This window comes from Ambystoma mexicanum, chromosome 10 (genome assembly GCF_040938575.1).
Source record: "Ambystoma mexicanum isolate Mex_15411 chromosome 10, UKY_AmexF1_1, whole genome shotgun sequence".
Lineage (NCBI taxonomy): Eukaryota > Metazoa > Chordata > Amphibia > Caudata > Ambystomatidae > Ambystoma > Ambystoma mexicanum.
In genome coordinates, this window is record NC_090932.1 from 890,439,075 (window position 1) to 890,465,747 (window position 26,673).

At 44.0% G+C, this 26,673-nt stretch overlaps 1 protein-coding gene across 2 annotated transcripts in view; it reads right to left on the reverse strand.

The window, feature by feature from the left end:
* The window catches only part of LOC138493248 (uncharacterized), a 387,082-nt gene that overhangs the window by 346,778 nt on the left and 13,631 nt on the right, over positions 1-26,673 (reverse strand). For both annotated transcript variants that reach the window (XM_069620382.1, XM_069620381.1), the window contains exon 2: positions 2,972-3,067. In XM_069620382.1, the coding sequence (XP_069476483.1) occupies positions 2,972-3,067 (96 nt within the window). The remainder of the gene's footprint in view (positions 1-2,971; positions 3,068-26,673) is intronic.

A 26,673-nucleotide genomic window follows, 5' to 3' on the forward strand; every position in this document is an offset into this window, starting at 1 on the left:
GGACCATAGCGCAAGGCTCACCATTAAATCATTAAAATGACGGTAATTGCATTGGGCTGTATTTCCAGGGGAATTACCATCCTACTCGTAATCAGTCACCATGTGTTTTAGAAAGCCAGCTGTGCCCAATGCAATCATCAGCTCTGCACAATAGTGCACTGCTTTTTAAAAACATTTTTTAACAGCACGCATGTGTTTTTGTCACGGGGCGTGTCTTGTATACAGGGGGGCATGTGCACATGTGCTTGATGATCGTGCGCCCAAAATGGCCGCAAGACCAAAAGGTTCCTTTGTTTCCCTGCCCTTACAGGAACCAGCCTATTTATTTATTTCTTTTGTATAGCGCGTTACAGGTAAATGTTCTCACAGTGGATTAATCAACAATACGATAGGGTAGCACAGGTGCATGTTATCACGTTGAAATAGAATTCAATAGAGCGGGCCCAAAAGGATCAGGTGCCAAGGTGTTAGCAGTTAGGAGAAGAGCTGTGTTTTGAGTGCTTTGCGGAACACCCAGTAGGATTTTTCAGCCCTCCAAGGGGAGGGAGTTCCAATATTTAGCTGCTAGTTAAGGGAACCTTGAGTCGCCGGCTTTGGATCTCTTTACTTTGGGTAAGATTAGGCGATCAGTGTAGGGAGTCCTCGTGCACCTTGAAGGGTAGGCTTTGACAACTCTTTGAGAGAGGTATGGTGGGGCTGCTTTGGAGAGCCATCTGTGGCCGATGGATAAGCTTTTGAATGTGATGCGCTCCTGGATGGGAAGCCAATGTGCTTCTCTTCTTGCTATGGCAATATGCTTTAAGGGCTTCTCTAAGGGTGTTATTCTGGAGGACTTGGAGTTTGTGGATGTTTCCATAGGAGGTGCCTGGAATAGTGCATTGCAGTAATGAATCCTGGATCCAATGATTGTGCGGGCAACAGTTAGGCAACTATTTTTGGAGAGGAAGGGTCTGGCTGCATTCAGGACATTGGTGGCGTAGGCTGCTGAGGAAGCAATGGCGCTCACCTGTCGGGACATGGAGAGGGAGGCGTTGAGGTAAACTCCTAGAGTTTTTACTGTGGTTGAGACAGGAATAGAACAGTTGTCAATCAGGAACGCAGTGTATTGGTTGCACTCAGTGGGCCGACAATTAAGATTTCAGCTTTATCGCTGTTTAGGCAAAGGTGATTGACTGCCATCCAGGCCTGTTTTGTGGAGTAGATGTTGTTGAGGGTGTTAGAGTCATCTGATTGATTGATTGATTGATTGATTGATTGTTTATAATGCGTTTATACACAAGTGTTTCCGAGCGCAAGCATGCGTGGGAGGGAAAGACATAGGGCAAAAAAACAGATGATCTTACTTGGCATGGCACATTCAGCTCATGCAGGTAAACAGAGCAGAAAGTGCAAGTGCAAGTCCTGGGGGCAAGTGCAGGAGACTGGCAAGGAAGGGTTGGGACCTGTGAGGCTCTGAAGGTACCACAGGCAACCAGTCAGCAAGACTGAGTAGAAGAAGAGGAGACAGAGCAAGAGGGCAGAAAGAGGTAGTTAGCAGGGGAGAGGGAGAAGGAGGAGGCGAGGAGGAAAGTCTTGAGGAGTTTCCAGAACTTAAGGAGATCTGGCTCAAGACAGAGAGAGGCAGGGAGGCTGTTCCAGAGGGAGGCACCTGCGGTGGATAAAGATCTCCCTCCACGTCTCTGCCTGGAGAAGCGGCCCACCCACAGAGATTTGGAGGAGGACGAGCGGAGGGCTCGGGAAGGAGAGTATTTAGGAAGAGAGTGTTGCAGGTAGAGTGGGCCCAGGCCCCAGAAAGCCTTGAGAACAATGCAAAGTGTCTTAAACGTAATCCTTGCAGCCACAGGGTGCCAGTGGAGGGATTCCAGCGCCAGAGAGATTCAGTCCCTGAGCTTTTGGCCATTGATAAGTCTTGCGGTTCTGTTTGGATGAGTTGAAGAGGATGAAGGGCAGGTAGAGGAAGAGGCTGTTGCAGTAGTGCAGCCTACAGAGGACCAGGGCTCTGGAGATGGTGAGCCTCTGGGGGAAAGTGAGAAAAGGTAGAATACCTCTGAGAAGGTGCAGTTGCTAGTGGGACTTTTTAGAGATGTCCGCGATGTGGGACGAGAAGGAAAGAGTGGAGTCGAAAATGACCCCCAGGTTTTCTGCCTCATTGCTAGGTAGAGGCACAGGGCTAAGGGAGGCCAGCCAGAGAGAAAGAGGGAAGGCAGGAGCAGGGGTCCAGATGAGGACAATCTCTGTCTTACTGGCATTGAGGCAGAGGTCGTTTGCAGCACACCACAACTGAATTGCAGATAGACAGCCAGATATGAGTGAGGAGGAGGAAGAAGCCGAGTGTAAAGATCTGTGTAGTTACCTGTGAGTGGGATCAGGATTTGGGTGTTGTTGGAATAGTTAGTGTAGGCTATGCCGAGTGAATCCAGAATATTTATTAAAGAGGGGCCTGGTGAAGATGTTGTTTAGAGTCGAGGAGATACATGGCCCTTGCGGTACCCTGCATGGGATGGGGGACTGTGAGGCATTGGCGATCTCTGAGCATACCCTCATGACTCTTCCTTCCAGGAAGGATGTGATCCAGGCAGTGGCCGATGGGGAGAAGTTGGCAGAGGTGGTGAGGTGGTGGCAAAAGGTTTGGTATTTCTTTGCTTGTTACTGCAAATGGGCGATAAAATAACTTCAAGGTGCATGTTTTACGATATACAGGTCAAATAAAGAAATGAATCCGTAATGTAGCCCTGTAATGCTCAGAAAGCTTGGATTTAGCCCCCACTCTTTGGAATGCCCTGCCATTTTCTTTACAGGCAAGCACAGGGTATGTGCAGTTCTGAGAATTTATAAAAACACACTTTTTTAAGTAAGCTGACAGGCTTTCTTAGCTCTCCACTGCTTCTTCTAATATCTAGATGTCCTTGGGATTTAGTTTGTGCTTTACACATTCAGTACATTACACTACAAAGCATAGCCATTCACATACCCCGTCTTTTCGAAACTGACAGTTCTGCCATTCGTGTCCATCGTGTGCTGCACAAGAGCTTTCTTTCACTTCAAATGTCACCAGGTACTGTTGGTCCTAGTGAGAAATAAAACGCAGATTTTCGGATTAATAACACTTCATTTTCAATTTGACAATTTCAGCTTTGGTTGCGCGCGTGTTTACTACTGATCAGTGGCTGGCAGCACACACCAATATTTAATTTACCTATGAAATAGGTGCAAAAACAATGGCAGCTGCAAAGTGCATCTATCAATTTTACATTCATCCTATTGAGAAGATGGCAAGTGTTTGGACTTAAAAATGACAAAAAACAATATACACTGTCCTCTTTATTCACATTTTAACACACACACATTTTTACATTTAGACAAAGCTGCATTGTACAACTTAGTTTAGACACGAATCAGCTTCTGCACTTTTTTGGTGTTACTTCTGCTTAAACCTGTACGTGTCTTAAATATTTTTAAAGCAAAGTAAATACATTAGCATATCACTAAAAGGCTAACCCTGTGTTGGTGGCCATACAATTTAACACAGCACCTTTCTAGGGTGTATGGGTGGGTCATAGTTACAATAAATAAATGGAGCAGAGTCATACTAGGCCTAATACAGTGTTTTCATTTTACCTGTAGGAAATTGAAAGCACCTAAAAAAAATGTTTTGCCCACAAGTCTCAGGGGGGAGTTCCTTTGATGCCATTTTAGGACTGAAACATGTCAGGCAGATGTACTAAGACACTATATACACGGCTGTCAAGAAAAGGAGGAATTATGTTACAAAAACAGTTTCTGGAGTATTGCAAGAACAATTGTCGTGGGTGTCACTTGGTCCACTGCATGGCAGACACCAAAGGGCAGCAATTGAGAAACTGAGTCATTAAAAGAGCGAGGGCCCAGGTGTCATTTGGGGGTTGCCATACCCCTGGCTCCTCCACTGCTACACCTAGACCTGTCCTTGCTAGCCCTGAGCCACTGGACAAAGAGGCAGTGGCAAGAGCAGATATCTGTGTTGCACCTGAAAAAGGTGGTTGTAAATGCAGCTAAATATGCCAAAGATTTTTTCACCTGGAATCTAGATCTCGTTAGCTGAAGAAATAACAGGGATGCAGGAAAAACCATGAAGCTGCCATCACTAACAGGTTGATAGTCCATTAGTGAAGAATGCCTGAATGGTTGGGTTCAGAGGTGGGGCTGTCAGTGCTGCTCATACCCAGGACTGCAGCAACAGGAAGGGTATGGGAGCTAGGTCTAGCTAGCAGGGAATGGGTAAGAGCATCCTGCAGCACTCAGTGACAGCACAGCATGAACACACATTTCATCAGTATTTCTCGTTTGTCTGCTTTGCACATCCAGTGAGACACTGGGCCTGTGATGAGAGGGGTGTGCCCCAGTGACTTCTGCCATCAATCCTGCCTGGTCACTGTCTGACCTGACACAGATCTGCCAGACCTTCATCACAGGCACTCTGTAGATAATGAAATGAAATGAAATGATATTTTATTTATATCGCGCTCGTACACAAGTGTTTCACAGCGCGACCGGGCAAAAAGGGAGGGGGAACAAGGGAGAGAAAAAACTGAAAAAACTGCGATCTTACTAGGCCCAGTGACATTTAAGAAAACGCAAGTGCATGGGAAAGGAAAATGGGGGAAAAGTGCGAAGCAGAGGAGAGAAAAACAAATAAATATTAAATAGAATAAATAATAAATAAGGGCTTTAAACCATGGTAGTGCAGCCAGCAAGTGGCAGGTGAAAGTTAGTCAGAAAGGTATATTTGATAAGTGCACATGAAACGTGGGAGGGGGGCTGTATGGGTACAGATACAGAACCCTAGTGCAGATGGTGGCCTGGAGGCAGTGCAGGAGGGTGGCAGGGTGAGCAGATACCTGGGCCCGAAAGAACAGAGGGTGGCCAGGTGCACAATGCCATGAGAAGAAACAGATCAACAGGGGAGAAGGGGGGCAAAGGCAGAGGCAAAGAGGAAGGTCTTGAGAAGTTTCCGGAAAGATAGACAAAAGGTGAGATAATTAATGTACATGAAGTTGCCCTCCGCCTTTGTAGTAAACCATCTGTTGCTTCCTCAAGCAAAAAAACATACATGTTTGGAAGGATTGCTCAGGGGCAACACGTTTGCTTTGGGACCAAGAGGATGGAGTGTATCTTGGGTTCAGTTCCTGTTCCAGTACTTAGAAGCTGGAGGAGGCTGACATAAAACAAGATATAAAGGACACAAGAAAAGGATAAAATGGGTCTTTTCTAGGGGTGATGTAATGGAGATGCTGCTTACATTTTAAAATAAAAACACATCTGCAATTACTGTGACCCGAATTAGGCCCTTTTAGCGTGGTGCAAAGAGTACTTTTGCAGTACAAAGTAACTTTGCTCAGTGCTAAACGTTCTGTGAATTAGGCCTTTAGTGTTTCTTGTTCTAAAATGTATGTTGACATTAGACATTCTGTTTAAACATACTTTGGGCAGTGTGTATAGAAACAGGACTACTTCACAAGGGTCTGTGGAGCAGGGAGAACATGTCTTAGTTATGGTTTCTGTAAAGCCCATGTTTATTGTTTTTGTGGTGTTTGGGCATTAACTTCCACAAGGGGGTTTGAGTTAATGTTTGACATACGAAAAATGCTGAAAAAATGTAATTACTGTTCAACGTATTCATGCTATAAGCGTTGCCTGTTGCTATGCCATCCAAATATCTGTGTCTTACCAACCACTCTTCGCTCGTTTCTCGCTGCAAAGGTGCTTGTCTAGGCCTATTTTCCAGGCTCTTGTAAACCGGCAAAAATGATCTCCTAGATTCCGAATCGGGACAAACAAAATGCTCGAAGCACCACACACTGATCTCGCAGTAATAAGCTGTCAGACGTGCAAGATTGGAAGAGCTCTTCACTGGTTTACCTTTGTTTTACATTTAGCCACGTCACAAGGGCAATTACCTTGAGATGGCTACAGAGACAGTAGCAGCCAGTGGTTGGTTGAGAGCCATATTGTCCCTTAAGAGGTGCAGATGGCGGGTTATTTGAAATGGGAGGGATGCATGAAGCTGCCTGCTCTGTGAAATAATGACTACAAGCAGGTGATGGTATAGTTCTTTTTTTCACTGTGTTTCACTCTTTGTAGTAAGTTCGACGCCTATATTAGACTCGTTTAGGCTCCCATTACTTTGCATGCCTCTAATTGTGCGCTTCCATTCAGATGATAGAACATAAAGGCACAGTCGTACCCTTTTTGATCATCATGTTACTGTCACGCTTTATAGACTGTATGGTTTATTAGTATGTGATTTGCACATGTTTCAGTTGGTCTTTAAAAAACAGGATAGTACTTTGTTTTAGCTCTTATTTTACACTTGACTTTTATGACTTCTCCCTTAACCGTGCCCCCATTGCTCTGCCTCTCCCCCACAGGTGGAATCCCAGAGTATTTTTTATTTTTATTTCCATCAATCCCCATCAGGGCTTTGGCCACAGATGATGAAAGTGCCACCATGTAAGCCAAAACTAACGTGGAGTTTTCCCCCGTTTTGCAATAATCAAAGCTACAATGCCACTACTATGTGCCAAATAATTTCATTCATAAATATTTTTCTTTTTTTAGTTGCTAGTTGTTTAGTACTACTGGCAATTGATTGTGTGCAAGGCATTGTAGTGGTGATCAGAAACATGCACAATACATGGTAGCATCCTAGTTGATGTACCAGTGTGCTGGCAGACCCTATAGAAGCCCATACATCCCAGAAGGGCCTGGGGTGAGCCCTGAACTTAATGGGTATGCAGCAAACTCTCCCAAGGCAGCCACTAACTCATTAATGTATAACATTTCCAAAGGGGAAACTACCTCACCTTTGAAACACAATTTCCTGATGTATAAGCGCCTTACAAATGCACAATAAATAAATAAATAAAATCTCCAACCACAATCCCTGTTCCCCTGCTAGGGGATGATTCAGGGGACTAGATTAGGGTGAAAACATCAGACCTTACCTTCCCCTAAGAAACAAAACCAATAACCAGAGACAGCTACAATCTGCCACTATGACCTCCCCTCTACACTAATACCTTTAAACATACTTTGGCATGGCCACTCCAACCTATGACGAGGTTCCCCATTTGTTTTATTCCTCAGCGGATGGTGCAGAGGCCAGTCCCTGTTAGTGTAGTGGTCTGCCTTCGGCTCACCATCGGGTTATTCCTCTCCACACTAGAGAGAGCCCCTTCATGCATGCTCATTCGTTAGTGATAAGAGAATGTCTGGGTGCATACCGAGCAAAAGTAGTCCACACTAGAGATGTCCCGACATGTGCCACCAGTGTACACTTTGCCAACCCCTTCCCAGCCATCCTCTAATCGCCCCTTGCTTGTTGCTATTGTCATCTGTGATGCTCCATTCCCCTCCACTACCACCAGGAGGTCAACAAACTCGCCAGTCAGTGCCTACTCTGCTCAATTCCACAAGGTGCTGCACCTTCCAAGGAGTGTTGCTCCTGATGCCGGGGGACTCTCCACATGGCTGACTGGGACCTCATCTGGAATGGATTACGGTTTATTGTGCAGTCCCTTGGGTCCCTATGCTTGCAGGGTCTCCCTTTGAATGGGTGCTGTGGTCAGTTTAGAGACAGCCTCTTGATCCCCCTTGAAGGACGTGCCGAAGATGGCTGCCCTCAAGCACAGTGTTTATCCCCTTCTGCATTTCCAATGATCCTTTTGTTCAAACTCACCAGTATTCTATCCCTGTCCACTTTCTGTGGGTACTCTGGAGCTATCCATGACTAGTATCAACAATCATGGCTTTCTGAATGACCCCTAGGCATGTCTCCTATCAATACAATTTTGCATCACAGAAAACTATCTTAAGATCAACCCCAGTAAGATGAAGGTCCTTAATGTCAGTTCTCACTAAAATCCATGGAGTTATGTGTTTTGGCCAGACTTGACTTCCACCTGAAATGACTGTGATATTTCTTGCTGTTGTACAGTGTTCCATGTGAGTTGATAATGGTTTCTTCCTTTATCTCCTTGCACTTTGGTTTTGGCAATAGTATATATTTAAACAAAACAAAACTGAACCACTGTTATTCTTCTGCACTTAGTTTATCTTGAAAAACAATGGCACGCCTGCTCAACTCACAAGTATAGATCGAACACTACATAAGGTCGAAGTAACCTGTTCTAAGGAAAATACCTTATTTACTTAGTTACAATTCTAAATATTACAAAAAGTAATTCAGATGTGCATTGCCTTATGGCGTGTACCTCCCAACTAATATGCATCAATGCAAATTATTGTGGCATGCATTTGCTCCAAATATTTACTGCACCTGCCCAGTATAGAAAATTACAAAAACAAGGTTTTTGAAGAAATGTTGTGCCAATACTTAAAAGATTACAGTTTTATTTTACAGGTTTTACAGAAAATATATTGCTCCATTTTCAATTTTGTTAACTGATTTATAGATGTATGAATCCAATCCTTAATTCAAAAGTACTTTATTAAGAATATTTAGCCATTTTGCTTGGCCGGTCCTTGTTTTTCTGTTATTCTAATCCTTAATTTGATATAATACTTTAATCAAGGGATACCCTGTAAAATAATGTCTCAAATCATTAACGGTCATTTTGTGAAAACAAATCTTGAAATCCTCTAAAAGTTTTGGTGTACATTTATACAAATTGATGAATCCAATTCTTGATTCAAGAACACTTTTTTAAACTAATTGGGTAATTTTGCAATTCGAACCCTTCATTTGAGTTAATGCTTTTATCAAGGGTCACTCTATGAAAACTTTCTCAAATCCTTAAGGGTCATTTTGTGAAGAAAATCTTCAAATCCTCATCTTCAAATCCTCTACACGTGTTTCACCACTTCATGTGGATCATCAGGGGGAAATAATCTCTTGTTGACATCTGCTATCCTAAATGATTCTTGTCATAACATCGGAGTAATGTTTTTCTTGTTGATATAAGTTTCTTAATTGCTTGTGTTTTTAGATCTTAAATCCGTAAAGCAATTAAAAATAATTGAAGAAGGAGCAAGATATTTTCTTTAAAACTGGTCAAATAAAACAGTTTTCATTTTAATTATTGGCACACCAGTTCTTCAAAAACCTTGATTTTTTGCCATTCTAAATATATTTAATTCATCACATCAGCCTGAATATAATAATCCTTATCACTGAAACCAAAATTACTTCAATTACATCTCATGTTTGCAACCTAACTTAGGCTACACGTGTTTCACTGAGCAGGTTTGGGATATATAACTATTGTCCTGCCTGCTGTGAGCTTCCTCAGGCTTTGTTACATATTAATTGAATATCTGTAACTTCAATAACTTAATACGATTATTAACCTATTCACCAGGAAATCATGAAAAGAACGATGAAAGACAACTAAAAAAGAAAAGTAGAGCTAAAATGTCTGTAAACATTATAGTGTACTAACATTATTGCACTTAAAAAGAGATATCCTCAATAATTAAATGCAGTCATTATTATGGTAATGTCAACCAATAATATGTTTTTAATCTCATACAATTATAACATCAGCTAGTAGACTCTACTTATAGATAAATCTACCAGTGTCAGTGATGGAGTTTGCTATAATCGTATAGCACAACTGTAGAGACCACACATATCATACTGCCTTTGCGTAATCTGTCCCAAAGAAATTAAGATATGTAAAATTTCTATTTGAACACAAAATTAGAGAAGCCAAATACAGAATTGGTAATAATGTTTATAGGTTATAAAACAGCAAGATGGAGATGCTGTTGTCTACATTAGTTTTTATCTATTTTCAGTGATTAACAAACAGTTATTTAACTTGAAAGAAAGATATGGCACACAATTGAGAGAAAGGGACTCTAATTTTGAAGATGAGAAAACATTTCACAAGGAAATAAATACCTAAACAGAGTCAAAAGAAAAAACAAAGTTGAAGGAAAGTCGAGTTTGATTTAAATATATTAAGAAATTAAATTGTAATTTAAGCCCACTTTAATTAACTTTAGTGAGATGGCTACTCTAATCCACTCCGCTTTTCTCTTCCTTTTTGTTAAGGCAACAAACTAATAAATGTTCTGTACCATGTTACACGATTATATCAAACTTCTTCACTTACATAGGTATATTATTTCTCTACAAATAGAGTCTACAAACTGATGTCATGGTTGCATGTGATAAAAAACATATGACGATTGACATCGCTATAATAATTACTACATTTAATTTCTGAAAATATAGAATAACATAATGTGGGGAAAAATGTTTTCAGAGATATGTCTCTGCTTTTATATTGATTGAAAGGTGGACAAGTATTTACCAATATCTTGTAATCTTATCATCCTAATACATATACTACTACATTTGAGACCTAGCCCTAGACTATACTAAACCATGAATTTTGGGTTCATCTTCATCAAATGGCATTTTCTACGATGAATTACTGAAGCATTTGCATCACTAATAAAGGATGATGCACGCAGTGCCGCTGCATTAATAACTTCAGGATCTAAAGGTTCTTTGCTTGTTACATTCACAAGCCTGTCCTGGCAGTCCTTCTATGCTCTATTAATACATGTTATGATGTCTTTGCCATACTGAGAAATTAATGTAGATATTTTTGGGTCTTCACTGGCATAATGTGATGTTTTTCCTGTAAATATGGTCTTCAGTTTCCAAATGTAATCACTTTTCTTGCTGTAGTCTCAAGTTGATTTCTATAGACATTCTGGTCAAACTGATCTACAGTAGTTGTCATCGACATTTGTAATCTCGGTTGAGTCATAATGTGCCCATTTCTGCAATATTATTGGATGCATGCCGCTCTCCACACAATCACTTTCTTTGTTGCCTCCCATAGTGGTCTGCCAAAAGGAGAAGGAAAAACAACTCACTGAACAATGGTGGCCATCTTGGAATAGTGGTTTCAGCCACTGCTTTGTACAGCATATGCTGAAGCATTTACTATACTTATACATTAATTCTCATACTGTCAGGGTGCAGGGCGTTATAAGGGGGAACCAGGGCTCAGAGAGGGGCCCCAGACGCAGAAAGACCAACCACAAAACAAGACAAAAGGCCCTCCGGACCACAACCCCCAGATGTCTCCGGGCCGGGAACTACTTTTCCACTCCAAAGCTGGGAGGGGCTCGCGCACGCGCGAAGAACGAAGGCACTGGGCTTGTGCTAAAGCTCCCGACCGGAACAAACGCATCCTCCAGAGCTCCTGCCGACGGGGATCACGCGAAGGGCCACGTCCCAAGGAATCACCATTCCGGCCCCTCGCATATACAAGATAAGTACAGCAAAGCCCTAGCGACCCAACCCCACTTGGGAATTAAAAGCGCAGCAACGGGGGAAAGCGCGGAAGAAGGTGGGACGCATTGGAACTTCCAATCCACTGAGGGGCACGCGCAGGGGGAACCGCCCGCCCATATTACGTCCCCTGCTAAAGGGCAAAGCTAAGTGCCTATCAGCTACATAGCATTTAACCGACGCGATTTCAGCTCGCATGCTTCACTGACTAACGCGCGCACCGTTTGTTTACCAACCTGTTTTCAGCCACGTGCGGCACACTTTGGCAGCACGGGGGAGCCCACAGCCATGTGCGGCAAACTTTGGCAGCACGTAGTGCTAGATATTAGGCCACGTGCGACAAAACTTTGGCAGCACGAAAAATCTTATTCCCTTTAAGCCACGTGCGGCGAACTTGGGCCGCATGTTCTGAACAACCCTTTTAGTTGGCCACCATAAGGCTCAGAGAGCAGATTAACCTACTAAGTGTAATGTGCATGTGCTAGCACTAACCAAACTCAAGGTGGCATGCGTCACTAATGTAGGTTTGTGGTGGTTTGTATTTCGCCTTTGTGAGTTAACACAGGCCACTAATACTAAACTGTCTTGCAGCATTTGAACTGCTCCGAGTTCCGGACCTGAGAGTGTGCAGGCAGGAGGCCAGCACTCAACCACAGAGCTAAGTGCCTTTTGCATCAAACGTTATTGTACAGCACTGTGTGTATGTGTGGGAATAGTATATAAATATATTATTGTGACTGTTGTTTTTTCCCATGTGTTCCCTTGCCTGTCCACTTTCCCTTTCCTAACCCTCTATCCGGTTACCCGCTGTTCGAGACCTATCCATCCAATGAGATCCTAACCCTCTTTCCCTGCTGGGGTCTCGGAGGCCTGTGTGAGCATTGACTTGCAGGTGCTTAGACCGTAGTGGGGGTAGTTGGTTCGCGCCACTCCTGCACCTGGACTTTGGAGCCATGACACATACACCATGTACGTTTCTAACTATTTGTATATCGTGTTCATGTGGTCCAGGATTTTTAAAAAGAACCTCTCGTTATTTTTGTATGCATTGTGGACAAAATCCGATATATACATAATTCTCTAAGAATGTGTGTGCACTGGTGGACTAGGTATAAGCACCTGATAAGAACTGCTACTTCAGATTACCCCTCAGAGTATCTCTCATTGAACAATGCTCGTTAATGCTTAATGCTCGTTCTGCCATCAAACACTCTGCCGACATCTGCCTCCTTCTTGAAAACATTGACTTCAAAATCCTTGCTCTTACCGAGACATGGTTCAATGCCAGCTCAATCACTGCTTTTGGCTCCCTTCTCCCTGATGGCTGTAAGATCATCTCCAAGCCTCACCCTAACCGTGCTGGCGGTGGGGTTACTCTGATTTTTCCTGAGTGGGTTCCTTCATCCTTCATTCCCACCCAGCCTTACTCTTCCTTCGAGTGCCTGGTTTGCACGCTGGTCATCTCTCCCACCTCCTTTCTGACCATTGCCACTATCTACAGACCACCTGGCTCTATCTCCCTGTTCCTCTCTGAATGGGCCGATGTCTTCTCCTCTCTCCTCACAACCACCTCTAAACACCTTCTTGTGGGTGATTCCAACATCCACCTTGACACAATCACGTCATCCGCTCTCTTCCGTGACCTTTGCACCTCGCTCTCCCTCTCCATTCTCCCTTATGGTCCAACCTACTCAGCTGGACACACTCTTGATGCCTTCATCCACACTGGTCTTTCACTCTCCTTCCCACTGATCACACCTCTCTCCTGGTCAGACCACTCTCTCCTCTACTCTCACCTGGGTCCTCTCGCCCCTCTGACCGCACCTCCCACAGCCCTGCCAACCTTGTTCACGAACATCCATCTGATGAAACGAGTGTCAGCTGCTGCCTTTGCATCCACCTTCATCTCCCCATCTCCCCCCACGGCAGACTCCACCTCTGACTTTGCTCTCAGCATCCGCCATCTTGCCATTACTAATACCCTCAACATTTTTGCCCCAGTCATGAGGATCCGCCTGAAACCTGTCTCCGAGCGTAACACCTGGTACGACCCCGAACTTGCAGCCTTGAAACACCATTGCAGAGCTGCAGAATGGAAGTGGCAGACCTCAGACTCACCCTCTAACAAACTGGCCCGTCTCCTGCTCCAAAGGCAATACAGATTCTCCATCCACAGCAAGAAAAGGGCCAACATCCAGGCTTGCGCCACTGGTGCATCCAACAACATGGCTGAACTGTTTAAAATCTGCAGGGAACTAGCCAACCCTTCTGCAGTCTCCTCCTCACCTCTCCCCTCCCATGCCCTCTGCAATGCATTGGCCACACACTTCACTGCAAAAACTCAGGACATCCTGAGCACCCTTGCATCCCTCTCTGCCTCCCCTTATCCCACCCCCTCCCTCCTTTGACCTACCACCCTCCCTCTGCCTTTCTCTCCTCCTTCTTCCGTGTCACACCTGTTGATGTCACCAGAATTGTCAGTTCCATGTAGGGCTCCTTCAAACAGGTTTCCCCCTGCTCCTCCAGAACCATTAAGGACAACATTGGTTCTCTTGCCCCAGCCGATTTCTGCAGTGACTGTCGTCCCAGGTTATTCTGGGCTCTTTCTCCTCCCCCACCTCTATCTCCACCTGCAGTGTCCCCCAGGGCTCCAACCTCTCCCACAGGATCTTTAACACCTATCTCGTTCCACTTGGACACCTAATTTCCAGTGTTATGCAGATAACACACAACTCTTCTTCAAACTTCCCTCTGACCCTTTCCTTACTTCTTCCATCATTCTTGCCTGCCTATCTGCCATCCATACCTGGTGCACTTCCAACAATCTCTGCCTCAATGCCAGCAAGACTGAGATCCTTCATATTGGGACTCCTGCTCCCTCTTTCTTCCCCTCACTCTGGCCGTCTTCTATGGGCTCTCCCATCCCTCCTTCATCTGAAGCCTGAAGCCTTGGAGTCATCTCTGACTCCTCTCTTTCCTCCCTACCTCACATTCAGAACCTTTCCAAAAAGGCCTGCTTTCAACTTTACCCCCTCAAAGAAATTCTTGCTTTCCTCACTTTCCCCCAGAGGCTCAATGTCTCTAGAGCTCTGGTTCTCTCTTGCCAAGACTACCGAAATAGCCTTTTCCTTAATCTACCCGCTTCTTTTCTACGCCCTCTTCAGATAATCCAGAATAGGGATGCAAGACTTATCCTTGGCCTCAAGTCCAGAGACTGCATCTATGCAGCCCTAGAAACTCTCCACTGGCTCCTGGTTGCTGCAAGGGTCAAGTTCAAATCCCTCTGCATAATCCATAAGGCTGTCTGGGGCCGGGGACCATGCTATCTACAACTTTCTCTCTCTAAGTACTCTCCTGCCAGTTCTTTACATTCTTCCAGCACCAACTCTGTGTGTCAAGCACTTCGCTATACAAAGAGCTGCTGGCTAATCACTTTCCTCACAGGCTCCCTACTATGAAACAGCCTGCCCCTGCCTCTTCGTCTTGAGCCGGATCTCCTCAAATTCCGGAAGCTCTTCAAGACTTTACTTTTCACCTCCTCCTTCCCTTCCTCCCTCCTCTAAATATCACATAGTTGCTGAGGTTGGTGACCAGGGCCCTCATGTGTCCTCTTGGGCCCTAACTTCCCACACCCAATCGCCTTCAGCCTCCACCTGCTCCCAGCACTTGCATTGGTACCCAGTGTCCTATGCCACCAAAGGCCTGCACTTATTTATTGGCAGCTGATCGCTCACCCAGGCACTTGAAGCTACTCAATCGCCAGCACTTCACTCCTGGTACACCTAGCACTTACCCCCACTCCCTCATCTCCTTCTCTCTCTCTCTGCACTTGTACGTTCGGAATGCTTGAGTGCTGATGTAAGTGGAGGAAAAAGCGATATAAACACATATTGCTCTCAAGTACAGTCCATGAGGAAATGGGAATAATTCACTAGGGTCACCAGATAAAAAAAAAAGAAACTGGACAGGCCATAGACATTGAAGTAGGACCAAAGAAAACACAAATAAAACTGTAGTCCTACTTCTATGTCACTGGCCTGTTGCGAGGGGTGCCAGAGGGGGGGTGTGCTCACGGGTACACTCCTGTCTTTGGAGGAGAGCGGCCAGGGAGGGGAAGGAGTAGGAAATGGGGGCCCAATTTCGGCATTTCTAAATCGGTTCCCGGCAAAAACCGGGACCGTAGCCACCCACCCTTCCGGGACAAGATTTGTAAAATTAAAAAACTCCTGGGACGTAGGGCGATATCCCAGGACTGTCCCGGGAAAACCAGGACGTCTGGACACCCTACAATCACCGATATTTAGATGGGAAAATACAGAAGGGTCAAACACTGGATTCCCAGTGCCTCAGATCAACCGGGTGTAGATTAGTCCAAAGAACATAAGCGACAAAATAACAGAGGTTCTTGAATATCTAACAATGGTGTCTCTCGTCAAGAATCCAAAAAAAGGATATACTATCGATCAGTGCTGGGCAACACTCTTAGCGCCCGAGCTGTGCAAGCTCTCTCAGCCAATTCATGGCCTACTCATGGTCTGTGGGTCTCATTCAGAGTGGAGCACGAGCTCAATACTGTGGTGTATGTACTGCATTGGAACATTACTGGATCTCCACAAGTCTTTTCCAAGTGTTTTCACTTTTGTGCAGGTTTTATATATGTATAGGAATACCCCGAGACTTCTTTCTTTGGGGTGGTGGGGAGGCGGGAATGTGGGGAGGGGCATATAACTGGACTTGTCATGTATGGGAGGTTCCTCGGACACGCCCATATCCGTATCCAAACCAATAGAGCAAACCAGGCCTTTCACACACCCTAAGCATGTGTGACCTTTAACAAACTTCATAGATCACCCCAGTGCATGACTCGTAATAATAATAACTTGTAATTTACATAGTACATTTATCCAAAGCACTTTACATAGAACATTTTATATACAATTATTATTAAGCAATCGAAATTGCTACTCACTTATTCTACCTTGGAAGGATGGTAGGATGAGTGGACCTTGCTGGTATATGAATCTGTGACCTGCAGATCGCACACAGATTGCAGCAGCAAGCACTTAACCCACTGAGCTATTTTACCATCAGAATTGTAATCTGTACACCCATGTAATTTATGAGAGAAAGAAACACATATTCTTTCTGGGAGCAGCAACAAAAGAGAATTTGATGGGGCAAATAATGGCATGGAAGGAGATACATCGTTGAGAGAGGGTACCAATTATAAATTAGGACGTTCTGGGAGGGAACGTTTCAATCATGTTTTCGTGCTTCTATAGATCAAAGAGAACAATGAATTCATAAAACTGCCTACTATCCATTAATAGAATCCTGACTTTTCGCTGCAACTTCAACCAATCGGTATTTGAAGGTGGTCTATCCAGTTCACCTCTCAGCCTTTTTACACTGTGGCTTAACTCAATAATTGAGGCAAACGAGATACAGCTATTACAATATGAAAAGAAAGATAATCATAATTCAGAAGGAACAGTGGAAAGAGGGAGAAAACTGATAGGCGTCAAGACATTGGAAGAGAAAATCAGGAGTAATTGGCAATAATATCAAGACATCAACTCATGAAGCTTTACAGGCACATTTTCCTATTTCAGTGATCAGGTTCGAATTGTGGGATTCTGTCATTTGTTATTCGCTCATTAAAATAAAGCATTCACGATTTTTGCATCAAAAGGCTGTCTGTTGAAAATGAATCTACACACATTGCCAGCTACTGAAACAAAAAGTTGTCTACAGTTACCAAAGCTTTGTCGCATTGTGTGTCTGACACTTGGTCAGAAAGCCTTTTCTGTCAAGCATGCAAATTACGTGTTTCCTGTATTCTATGTCTGTGCTTGAAGTGGGTGAGTAAATTGAGAGGGGGGGCTCTCGTTAGGGGACGTGGCCTAAGTATGAGTGCTTAGGCCATGCCCCCCAACAAGAGCCTCCCTGTGCCCCCTGAGCCCTGGTATACAAGGAACCGTGGTTATAGAATTGCCTGTGGGGGTCATTGACCCTCCTAAGCAACCCTTTAACCACACGGCCCCTTGAATGCGATGGGCTGCCTGCTGTGTGATGTCTCTTTATTCGTAACCAGGAGTAGGGCTGCGTTGGCCAACCTCTCCTTTTGTTTCTGAGTAAAGAGCTAACACACAGTGAAAGCCCTTTAACCAAGCATGGTTAAGGGGCTTCCTGCTGCATGTTAGCTCTTTACTCATAAACTAAAGGAGAGGTTGGCCAACCCAGCCTTCCTCCTGTTTCTGAATAAGGATATATCACGAGGCAGGTTTAGCAGAAGTGCTGCTCAGTTACAAAGCTGACGTCAAGTGTCAGCATTTTGGATTAGAAAAAAGAAAGTTCAATGTCTTTTCTTTTCTCTAATCCGAAATGCTGACACCTGCAGGCAGCCGTGTAACAGTGCAGCGCGTGGCTAAATGGCTGCCTGAGAGGTTGGCATGGCTGGGGATAGTCGGGGTTACTCCAGGATTATGCCAGAGCATCGGATCGGGAACCCATCCCAGAGACTGTCAGGGCCCACTTAAAGCCCTGGTTGGACCCATTCATACTTCATAGCATTGGATTCCAGCATGGATATCGTGACCGGAGTGTCAGAGAAACCTTAACTCTTCTTTATAGTTTCTCGGTTCTTTACAGGGCATCTGTGGAGTGACACCAGATCAAACCATAGGTGCCACTGTTTCTTTCCCTCTTCCCCTTCCCTGCTAATCACCCCACTGCCGCTGAGACTGGCGGCCTGGACCCTCATGAATCTCACAGGTTCCGGGCCCCTGCCCAGTCGACACCAGCAAGCAGCACTGCCCTTGTGGACCCCCTACCTACCGTCTGCACATCACACTTGGGATCCCTCCGCCCTAGCACTTAGCCAGCGGGCTCCTCCCCTGGTTTCCCCCCAGCACTTCCCTCCCAGGCTCTCACCAGCACTTGCCCATACCTTTCTGCCTATGCCCTACCCTCCCTCCCCTATCTCCTGCACTTCCTTTTGCAGCACTTGCACGTCCAAATGCCACAAGGCCTAGTAGGACCACAAATGTTTATTTACTGTTTTCTTTTGCCATTATTGTTACTCCCCTGCTCCCTCTCCATTTTGCCTTGTGATGCCTGGAAACAACATGGTTGTATAGGCGCGTAAACATTCTCAATAAATAAATAAATACATGTAACCCTCACCCAGGAGACCGAAGGACCAATCTTCAGCCACCTGGTAGTGCAGCTATCAGTCAGAGATCACACGTGGGTTCTTTAAATTCAGGTTCAAAGCAACTATGTGTGCTTTATTTTAAAATGTACTTCATTCTCTTGTTGAGGACCAGATGAGCTCTGTTTGGATCCCCTTTGCTGCTGAATGCGACCATTTTTGTACTATTTCAGCAGATCTAATCTAGTGGCAACAGTGGCTGCTTCTTAGTTGAACATTAAGCATTTATTTCAGAGGTGTATTGCCTTGGCTTGGAATGCACAAAAGAAGTTGTCAAGGTACAATAAAGTTATCGTTTATGTGGGCATACATTCTCTTGAATAAAATAAATGTGTAACTATGTAGAATATATTGGTCTTTTGCAATACAACATCAGAAAGGAAATCCTTTTTAATTACATTTTAGTTCACACTCCCTTGAGGCACCACCCGCAATCATTACAATAGGGTGCTGATGCTAAACCAACATGATTATAATTATAATCACCACGCCAGCTCGGCGGAGTCCTTTAAGGGCTCCCCGAGCTGGCGTGGTGGGTGAAGGTGCCCTATTGAAAGGAAATGCACTCTGTTCTCTCGCTGGCACCGGGGCGCTCCAGCACATGCGCAGGGCGCTTTTCATTACAATAGGTGTCCACAAGTTGCATGGACGCTCATGCAACTGTGAACCCCGAACTTTGGTAAATTCTGTTACCACCTCTGTCGCTTTCCCTTCCACCAGCATTAAAAAGAAATGCTTATGTTTGGTATTGGAAGGAGCTCAGTGGGTCGCGGGGTGCCGCTACTGTAGATTTTAAGCATTTCAGGGTGAAGGATAGCTGAATCAAGGGTTCTTTTTGGCATTGAAGGTCCTTGCCACCTGTGCCGCTAAGGGTCACTCCTCCAGTACTTGTGCTTATGACCCCCACCCCCCCTCACACATGCCAGTAGGTAAGGGCTGCAGCCATAGTCCATCATCTGCATAAAGACCCCTACCAATGTGATCCCCAAAATGCACTGAGGCCTCGTGCTATCTTCTTCAATGCTACACCTGCAGAATGACGTTTCCAAACAAAGCCGCTAGCTGCACCGCGTACCCGTATCATTGGTCAAAGCCACGCCAACAGCTGGTATAAGCAATGTACACCAGCAGGGATGCCAGGTAAGGTGCAGCTTATCCAGTAAGCATTACCAGCCAGTGAGTTACTCTGATCACTGCCGACACATTCCTGCTACACCTGCATGCAGAGACCACAGTGGCACACTTGCAGCACCGTGACCCACTGTGCCCACATAGACCACACCATGCCAGATGCCTCAGACACAAGGCCCATTCCCGCATTATCATCTAGCGGGATAGACTCAGATCATTCTTGTTAGGTGCTTACCATCTTTCATGGCTGCACTGGCATGCCGCTGACACAGCGACAACAATGCTGCACCACAAACAGAGCAGGTCTGGCCCTCGTACGCATCTAACAAAAATAGCTTATGGCACACCACAAGTGCACACTCTCCCATTCGCCCATGTAGGCTCCCTCACTCCCACACAGGTCTATAGTGCTTTGAGATCAGAGCACTGCCAGATTCGTAAAACATGAGTGCCAATTAACTTAACCTGCCACGCTTATAGGGCAGTGCCACGAACAGTGTGTGCAGTGTGAGAACCAGGTTGAACCTATCTATCTATCTATCTATCTATCTATCTATCTATCTATCTATCTCTATCTATCTATCTATCTATCTATCTATCTATCTATCTATCTATCTATCTATCTATCTATCTATCTATTTGCGCTCTTCTATAGCGCCACTAAACCGTAGGCCTCAGGGCATTCACAAAGAAAACACCATCAAAGACAAAAAGGAGGCAGGGAGGCCTAGTTATCAGAAAAGGGATTAGTCCAAAACAGTGAAGGGAGAGGTACAATTGAAAAGTTAACCAAGCTCTTCCTCAAAAAGGAATGTCTTCAGATGTTTCTTGAAGATAGTGGTAGAGTCACAGTCAGTAAGATGTTTAGGAAGTGAATTCCATAAGCTAGGGCCACATGAGTTGAAACTGGCTCCTCCAATTTTCTTCAAACGGGCAAGTGGTTGGTTCAATCTAATAATGTAAATAGAGCGTAAAGTACGTCTAATGGGATTCCTTGTGATCCTAGTTTTGAGATAAGCGGGGGATTCATTGTTGAGGCACTTGAAAACTCTCACAAGGCCTATGTATTGCAACCAATGTAAGCTCCTAAGAGCTTGGGTCACATGTGCCTGGCGCTTCAAGCCACAAACAGCGTCTACATGTACACATCCACTCTCACCACTTTCATCTTTTACTCTGGTAAGGCAGTTGCTGCCGGGCTTGCTCCTATACTTATTGCTGCTATATTCTATGCTTTAGTGTTTAATGAATTTTAGTGTCTTACCCTTTCCCTAAATATCCTGTTGATTTTTTTTAACTGGGGCTTCTCCTCATTACACGGTAGGCGGAGAACCATGGCGCTATTAGCGCCATGGTTCATGCCGGTAAAATACCGGCACCGCCTTGGTGGAAAGGGGAATTACCGCCCCATTCCAAGGTTGGCGGGGCGGTAATTCCCCCTTCCACCATTGCCCTTCCCCATTCCCATTTTTGCCCCATAGGGCTCTATGGGAATGGGGAAGGCGCTAATTACGGTATCGCAAATTGCGGTACCGTAATTAGCTCCACTGGTCCCTTTGCGGGTTGGTTTTTAACGCCTGGAAAAAGCAGGCGTTAAATTCCCCAACCCGCAAAGGGACCTCGTAGTAAGGCGGTAAGGATTTACTGGTACCGGTAAAATACCGGTACCTGTTAACCCTTACCGCCTACCAATGACTTTTGCATGTGGGGACATGAGTCTGTTCTCACTTGCCGCTAGATAGCGATCACGTTACTTCCGACACTGTTTTTATGTGTCGATAGGCTAGGCAGTGCAGCAGACTGGCGCCGCGGGCATGCCTAATGCGCACCAAAGGCACGCAAAAGGCAAACCCGTCTGTGCGCCTCCATGCCATCGACGTGCCAGGGACCACCACATCTTCTGATGGTAATTTAAATAAGTGTTGTATTGATTTATTAAAACTGGTTTATAGTGATGCTGTGTTTCCGATGGGCTTTGTGCAGGTAATGGGGAAACTCCAACAACTGCACTTCCTGTTAACAAGGACTTTAATTGCCTTTTAGGTAATAATGGTCGCTCGCTACCAGCACATGCGTTGGCAATTTATGATCTCTTACAGGAGTTGAAACCAGCTATTGTTTCTGTTACTGAGATCTGGCTCTGTTAATCTCCAGGTCCATCTATCATAGAGGCACTCCTTGCTGATTATAACATAGTGCATTAAGATCATGGCTCACCCCACCTGGGTGGGGGTTGCTTTAATTTATCAATCTCACATCTCACATCAAAGATACACTTTTGCCTCTGTCCCATAATATTAATATGCAAGCATGCTTGGTACATCTTTCTGTTTCTCCCATCAACACCTGCCATTTTCTTATTAGCTACCGCCCTCTGCGGTATGATGCCACCTCCTGCGAATCTTTTGTTGAAATAGCTGCAGAACTGCAATTGCTATATTCAAGCTGTATTATTGTTGGGGATTTTAATTTAAAAATGTATGATATTTCATCTCCTGCAATAAATCGATTTGCGGCAGCAATGTCTGATTTAGGGTTTCTACAGCATGTACATCAGCCAACACATCAACAGGTCAATGTACTTGATTTTAATTTTGCACCTGCTGCTTTGGTGTGGCTGCTACCGGTTTCTCAGGTTCATTGGTCCAGCCATCTTGTTGCACCTTTTTTTTTTTTTTTTTTTTTTTATTTATTTGCATTTAGTTCATTTACAAGAATAGTTTCGAGTAGAACCTTTGCAAAAGAACAAGTTAAAATCCATATAAAAAGAAAGAAAAATTTAAACATTTGAAATTACATTATTTTACATTAACACACAATACTTTAAAATACTATTTAAAATACAGGTGCAAGAGAAAATAAACCAATCAATTTACCAACTAGGCATTTCATTCTCCACTCAAAATAATTTTTTTTTCTATATGCTTACAAAAACTTACTAATTCATAAATTAAACGGTTGTGAGCTCCTTGCATCATCCGAGACCATAAAAACTCAAGGCAGTCCTCAAATCCTATATCAACAAATTTCATAAATCTTGCTGTAAGTATTCTGTTAAAATGGGGACAATAAAGTACGAGATGCTTCAATGTTTCGTGTGGTTCATTGCACTCATCGAATCGACATCCCACAGCAAATGTGGTGGCATTTGTTCGCCAGTTCTTTGTTCTATCTCTAGTATGGTAAAGATTAAATCTAAATCGAATATATGCCTTCCTGGTAGTTTCACAGGGGAATAAAGTGATATGTGCATAGCGAGGGATGCGCTGTTTAACAAAGGCACCATATTCTTCATAAGATTTGTATGTCATAATCCGATCAATAGTTACACACCAGTCTAAATCAAAGAGTTTTTTTTTTGCATGGCACGGGCGAAGATGGACATCATTCACTGTGATATTCACTTCACTTAAAAGTTGTTGCATTTTCAGTTGATAATTATAAAAGGAAGGAAGACAGTGGGTACCTAGCATCTTATTCAAATCCGCATATAGTGAATTAGTCGGTGGGTAATTCATTTTTGCAAAATGAGATAACTGTCTCCATTTCCATCTAGACGATAGAGCCACCAACCCCAATTCATGACGTATGATGGCATTTGGAATGGACATAGGCAAGAACATTGCTGCTTTTAAAAGTGAACCTTGTAAACAATCCAACATATTAGACATATCACACAAACAAATATCCAGTGCATAAAGAATGATACTCTCAGTCTTCAAGGACATAAATTCAATTAACGGAGTTAATGAAAATTTGCAAAACCGGGTATAAATCCTTTTCATTTGTGAAAGGAGTGTCCTGGTTTTGCATTTAATAATGTCTGTCCATGCCTTGATGGAATTCTGATCAGAGAGATGATACCCCAAATAAATAGCGTTGTTAATACAAGATATCTGCGTATCCATAATATGCCATCTAAAATTGCCCTTTTTCTGCTTCACTCCAAATTTCATAATGGCAGTCTTTGCCGGGTTGGGAGTCAAATTATGGTCCTTTGCAAATTCCTCAAAAAGTGTTAATTTCGTTTGTAAACCTACAGGAGTAGGGTCAAACAAGATAATATCATCTGCAAAGGCGATCCATTGCAAAGAGATACTCCCAACCTTCACAGAGAACAGGTTCCTATTTTCCCAGTTTTTATCCAGATCCGCCATGTATAGATTAAACAGGGTTGCTGCAAGGTTGCAGCCCTGTTTCAAGCCCAGTGCTGTTCCTATTGGAGCTGTGGTGCCCCCGTCCTGTGATATTTTTATTCTATAAGATGTATTGGTGTGCAATTTCATAATCCAATACATTAAATCTTTTGGAATTCCAAAAGCCAACATTTTCATCCACAATAAGTTGCGGACAACATTATCAAAGGCCGCACTCATGTCAATCATTGCGATATATACCGGATTAGAGTTCTTATTTTTTGCTCCAGCAATAACATGCGCAAGGATAATTGCATTTAGAGTGGTACTCATATTCTTTCTGAAACCCGTTTGAAATTTAGAATAAAGACCCTTGGACTCAATAATTTTCTCCAAGTCGTGAAGAAGTAGAATCGCAAAGATTTTAGCCTCGGTATCGATTAGAGAAATCGGGCGATAATTATCAGGACAGGAAGGATCACCCCTCTTAAATATGGGGACTATGTTTGCAGTTAACCAAGATGGTGGAATTTCCCCAGAGTTGAAGATGGTTTCGAATTTGGTATTTATAATTTCTGCCCACATGGCAGGGTCCGCTTTATAGAGACAAGGGGGAAGCCCGTCTGGTCCTGCAGCCTTAGAATACGACAGCCTCGAGATTGCCCAAATTATGTCACTAATGCTCCAATTGAACCGAGGGATCCTGGTAGAGTCTAGCAATATACCAGGAAGAAATTGGAACTTATAAGGTAGTTGATATTTGGCAGTAATATACGTCTGCCATGTCTGATCAGAAATACAATTCGGCATAGATAACACAGCATTTTTTGGGTCAGCTTTTAGAGTACGCCATATAACTCGAGTGTCATGTGACGTGATGGCACGGATTAGAGTACAGTTCTCCTCATTATGTCTTGAGAACCGGGCGAATCTTAAGTTTTGTTTGTACTGAGAGGTGATTTGATTCCGCCTTTCTCTGAGTCTTTCAGTGCCTAAAACATTATATTTCAATTGTCTTAGGGCTTTGTTTTTTTCCCTTTTCAACGATTTGCATTTCTGACCATAGATATGAGTATGTTTCGCACTACTGCGGTTTTTACAAAATTTGAGCAAAACAGTAATCCCTATCAGATAGTTTTATTCTTAAATTGGCACCATATTGGTCAACTCGCAGTGTTTCTCGAGATATGTGTTTAACAATCTGATCGCACAAGCCATTGTTCCACCTGATTGAGTGCTGAGGGCGATCAATTTCTACTGCTGTTAGTGAACTATTTGCCCCTAGCGATTGACATTTCAATTTCAATGATGTTATAAGTTGTGCATGATCACCAATCAATATAGGATCTATTACTAATGGGGCCATGTAAGCTATAAGATTACGAGATACAAAGATAAAATCTATCATTGACTTCTTAACTCCTCTTTCCCATGTAATTTTTGATTTCATATCGTGTGTCGCCAAGAGATCCATGTCCCAATCAGTTGCACCTTTTCAAATCAATATCAAGATACAATGTAGCTTGAATCGTGCTGTCAAAACTCTCAGACGTCAATGGGGTTATGTTGCTGACTCTGCTATTATTGCGCAAATCCCGCCTCAGTGTCTGAAAACCCAATGTGTTGACTTCTCGTTTTTAACTCAGACATTGACTGCTGTTGCTGATGACTTGGCGCCTCTTAGATCTTCCACTGCCCGCTCTTCCCCCTCTGAGCCCTGGTTTACTGGTGATCTTAGGCTGCACCGTCTAAGAGGCAGGCAGGTTGAGCGTAAGTGGAGCAAATCCTATTGTGAGGTGGATAGATGTTATTTGCGACAAGAAACAAACAGTTATCATAAAGCCATCTATGAGGCAAAAAGGCCATTTTAAAATTTGAAGATCCAGACGGCTATTAACCAGCCACGAGAACTTTTTAGTTTGGTGCATGGACTTTCATCTCCCTGTAATTCCCTGTCTGAGATTATCTCTTCACAACTTCTTTGTTACTCTCTGTCTCAATTTTTTGTTCAGAAGATTGTGAATATTAGATATAAAATTGTCAACTCAAGCTCTAAATTTGGGATTAAGCCTCCCCGACTGCATCTATGGGCCCTGCGCAGCTTTGGTCCACCTTTCCTATCTTTACCCCTGATGAAATAGTGGATGCTACTTTGGAAATGAGGTCTGCCTCCCCTTTTGACCCCATCCCTCTTAAAATTCTGAAAAATACCATCTCTCAAATGGCCTTATGGGTCACTCAGGCGGGTAATTATTCATGGAGTTCCGGAGTGATTCCTGATCACTTAAAAAATGCTTTGGTGATTCCCCTTCTTAAGAAACCTTTTTTGGATGCCTTGCATCTTTTGAATTTTCGCCCTATGTCTCTCCTTCCTTTTTCTATGAAACTGCTTGAATCACTTATATCACCTTTACTTAGTTCCTTTCTTGATAAAACAGGGTTCTTTGGTCCATTTCAGTCAGGTTTTCATCCTGGCTGGGGAATGGAAAGTGCATTAGTCTCGGTTGTGGATGATCTCGCCCGGCTCTCTGATCAGGGTGGGCTGGGTGCACTGATTCTTTGAGATCTTTCAGCTGCACTCGATGCCGTCAACCACCCCATCCTGGTTGATCGATTAATAGAGGACGGGGTGTCTGGTCAGGTGTTGGCCTGGCTGAAATAATTTCTTACTGGGTGTACTCAATCACTGGGCCTCATTCCGACCCTGGCGTTAACCAAGGCGCTACTAGCGCCTTGGTTGACGCCGTTATTTTTCCGACTCCGCCATGGTGAATGGCGGAATTACCGCCCCATTCCAAGGTTGGCGGGGTGGTAATTGCTCATTCACCATGGGCCCTTCCCCATTCCCATTTTTGGCCCATAGGGCTCAATGGGAATGG